Raw genomic sequence first — 2472 nt, forward strand, 5'->3', positions numbered from 1 at the left:
TTTAAAACGTGCATGGCCTTGAGTCTTGTTTTTTAATTTTTTGAAAATATGGTATCTTTGTTAGTAGAGGACCAGGCCCGGTCAATCAAGCAGTCCATAGGACATGCCCAACCCAAGTTTCCCAATCATACCTGACAAAACTAATCTATGACCACATGCACCGACTCACACAACGCATGTAGCATTTTAATCAAAAAATGGTCCTAAATTTCAAACTCACAATCTAGAGGAGCAAACTCTAGTTGTTGATCTTACCACTAAAGCATGCTCTGAGTGGGTTGAGTCTTGTTTTGCCCCCCCCACTGATACGTAGTGGATGATTTGTCCAATCATCTCAAGTCAAATTGTTTTGAAAGTATTTACTAATGAATCTTGCAAGAGTGATATTGGATTTATTGTGATTTTTACATTTCTAATGTGGAGGTGCGCATCTATGATTATGTGTGCACCACCATGTCAAAAGTGCAAAAATCACAAAAAAATCCAATGTCACCCCAGCGTTAGTGTTTAGTAATTAATATATACATTTTGTATTAAATAATTATAACTTTTCCTACTATAAAGTTGATTACTAGATGCTATATCATAAAATCTTATTTTCATAAGTTTAAAAAGCATTTAAATCATTAAAAAGTAATTATTTAGTTACATCAAAAAGACAAATTCGGGTAAGAGTTTTCATTTAGGATGAATCATCTCACATCTTAGACAAGTCAATGTGATGGACAATTCATATTTGATTAGAGTATTGATGATATGACCCGTCAGGTGGCATATTCAATTGACTCCTTGACGTGAGCAAGTTTGGGAACCGTAGATCTGTATGTCTTGGGATACACAACTCTCTCGAGCTACACATTTATATAGGGAAGTGCAATCATGTACCTTGAGACGGACAGATCTATGGTTCCGAACTTGTCACATTAGAGAGTGGATTGAGTATGCCACCTTGCGAGTCATATTATGATGACTCATTTGATTTTCTTGCCATATCACATTCAGCTTAAGGGTCATTTCCATAAAGATTTAAAATATCATATCAAATGAATGTTTCGGTCAATGAAAAAAATAGGTATGCATTGGCCAATACAATCCGATATGTGTTTCAAATGTTTTGGAGTCAATGTTTCGTATCGTTCTAGGCCGATACTGATACATATAACAACCGATACATTTGGGTAATTTGAACCATGATCTCCATCTTGGATGAGTTTTAAAATCGTGGTTGAATCCAGTTTGTAAAGCAGTGTTTTAGAAGCGATGAAGAAGTAAACAAACAAATTGAAACAATAGAAAGGAAGAAGAAGCAAGACATAAATGACAGAAGCTAACCTTACTAGGGATTCTTCGATCATGAAACAGGGGACTTTCAGGCACTGTTGCATTAAAGGATGGATTGGAGTGAACGTAAATTGAATAATACCCTTCATGCCCTTTGAAGAACTTCTCCCATAAAGGAGCCAAAAGTACTCCCTCTCTTGTCAAGAACAAGAAAGCAACCTTGGGCACGCGTTTATAAGGAAATTCATGGATCTGAGGTACCATTGATGCCCTCCATAGCAATTCGGCATCGTTCATGTCATGCATCACATTAGGTGGTTTCAAATATTCTTTCAACCCAATTTGACTGACATTGGTTTGCTCAAGTTGATGATGCAAAGATGATTGGGGTGGTGAGGTTTGTTGAGATTTTGATGATTTTAAAGGAGAGAGAGAGAATTGGGTGATTTGAAAATTGAATGAGAAGCTTTTAATATAGAAACTGATTATGGTTCCAAATGCCAAACCAAACCCAAAGAGGAGGAAAGAAGTGAGAAAGTCTACGAGATGGAATTGAGCATTGAGGAGCTTGAAAGTTGAGGAAGGTGGTTTTTGCGGGCTGTTCGTCATTTTTCTCTAGAGAGAAGGACTTGGGTTTGTGTGTGTGTGTGTGTGTGAGAGAGAGAGAGAGAGAGAGAGAGAGAGAGAGGTTTGATGGGGTTGTGATGAGGGTGGTTGATTGTAGGGAAGATTACATGTCTTCATGAAAAAGGAGATTCTTTATATCTACAAGAAACTTGATACATGGTTCAGAGAGAGAGAGAGAGAGAGAGAGAGAGAGAGAGAATGGTGGGGTGAAGATTACTTGACTTTATAGAAAAAGAGACATTTTTTAATTACAAGAAACATGATGGTTCTAGACTTCAATTCATTCCCTAGTTTAACCAGACACACTCTTTTTACTGTTTATTTTAGCAAACGAAAGAAACCATTTCACTTGAGATACGCGGAGAGAGAGAGAGAGAGATTCTTTTCTTTCTTTCTTTATTTCCCTTCCACCCTTTTGAGTCTTTAACCACCAAAGTATAAATAAAATAAAAAAACAAATAAGATCTAGAAATATTAATAAACTAAATCACTTTTACATTAACAATCCATGATAAATTAAAGAGTCGCGATCCAAAAAGATATCTATAACAAACAGAATGGATT

General features: G+C 36.2%; 1 protein-coding gene across 1 annotated transcript; it reads right to left on the bottom strand.

Annotated features, from left to right (window-relative positions):
• Nucleotides 1–605: 605 nt before the first annotated feature.
• LOC147381832 (uncharacterized) lies at nucleotides 606–2109 on the bottom strand. The gene has a single exon (XM_086429909.1). The coding sequence runs from the start codon at nucleotides 1888–1890 to the stop codon at nucleotides 1252–1254; it is 639 nt and encodes a 212-aa protein (XP_086286035.1). The 5' UTR covers nucleotides 1891–2109; the 3' UTR covers nucleotides 606–1251.
• Between the last annotated feature and the right edge of the window lie 363 nt (nucleotides 2110–2472).

Source organism: Akebia trifoliata, unplaced genomic scaffold (genome assembly GCF_017979445.1).
Source record: "Akebia trifoliata isolate Shusen 1 unplaced genomic scaffold, ASM1797944v1 Contig00231, whole genome shotgun sequence".
Taxonomy (NCBI): Eukaryota; Viridiplantae; Streptophyta; class Magnoliopsida; order Ranunculales; family Lardizabalaceae; genus Akebia; species Akebia trifoliata.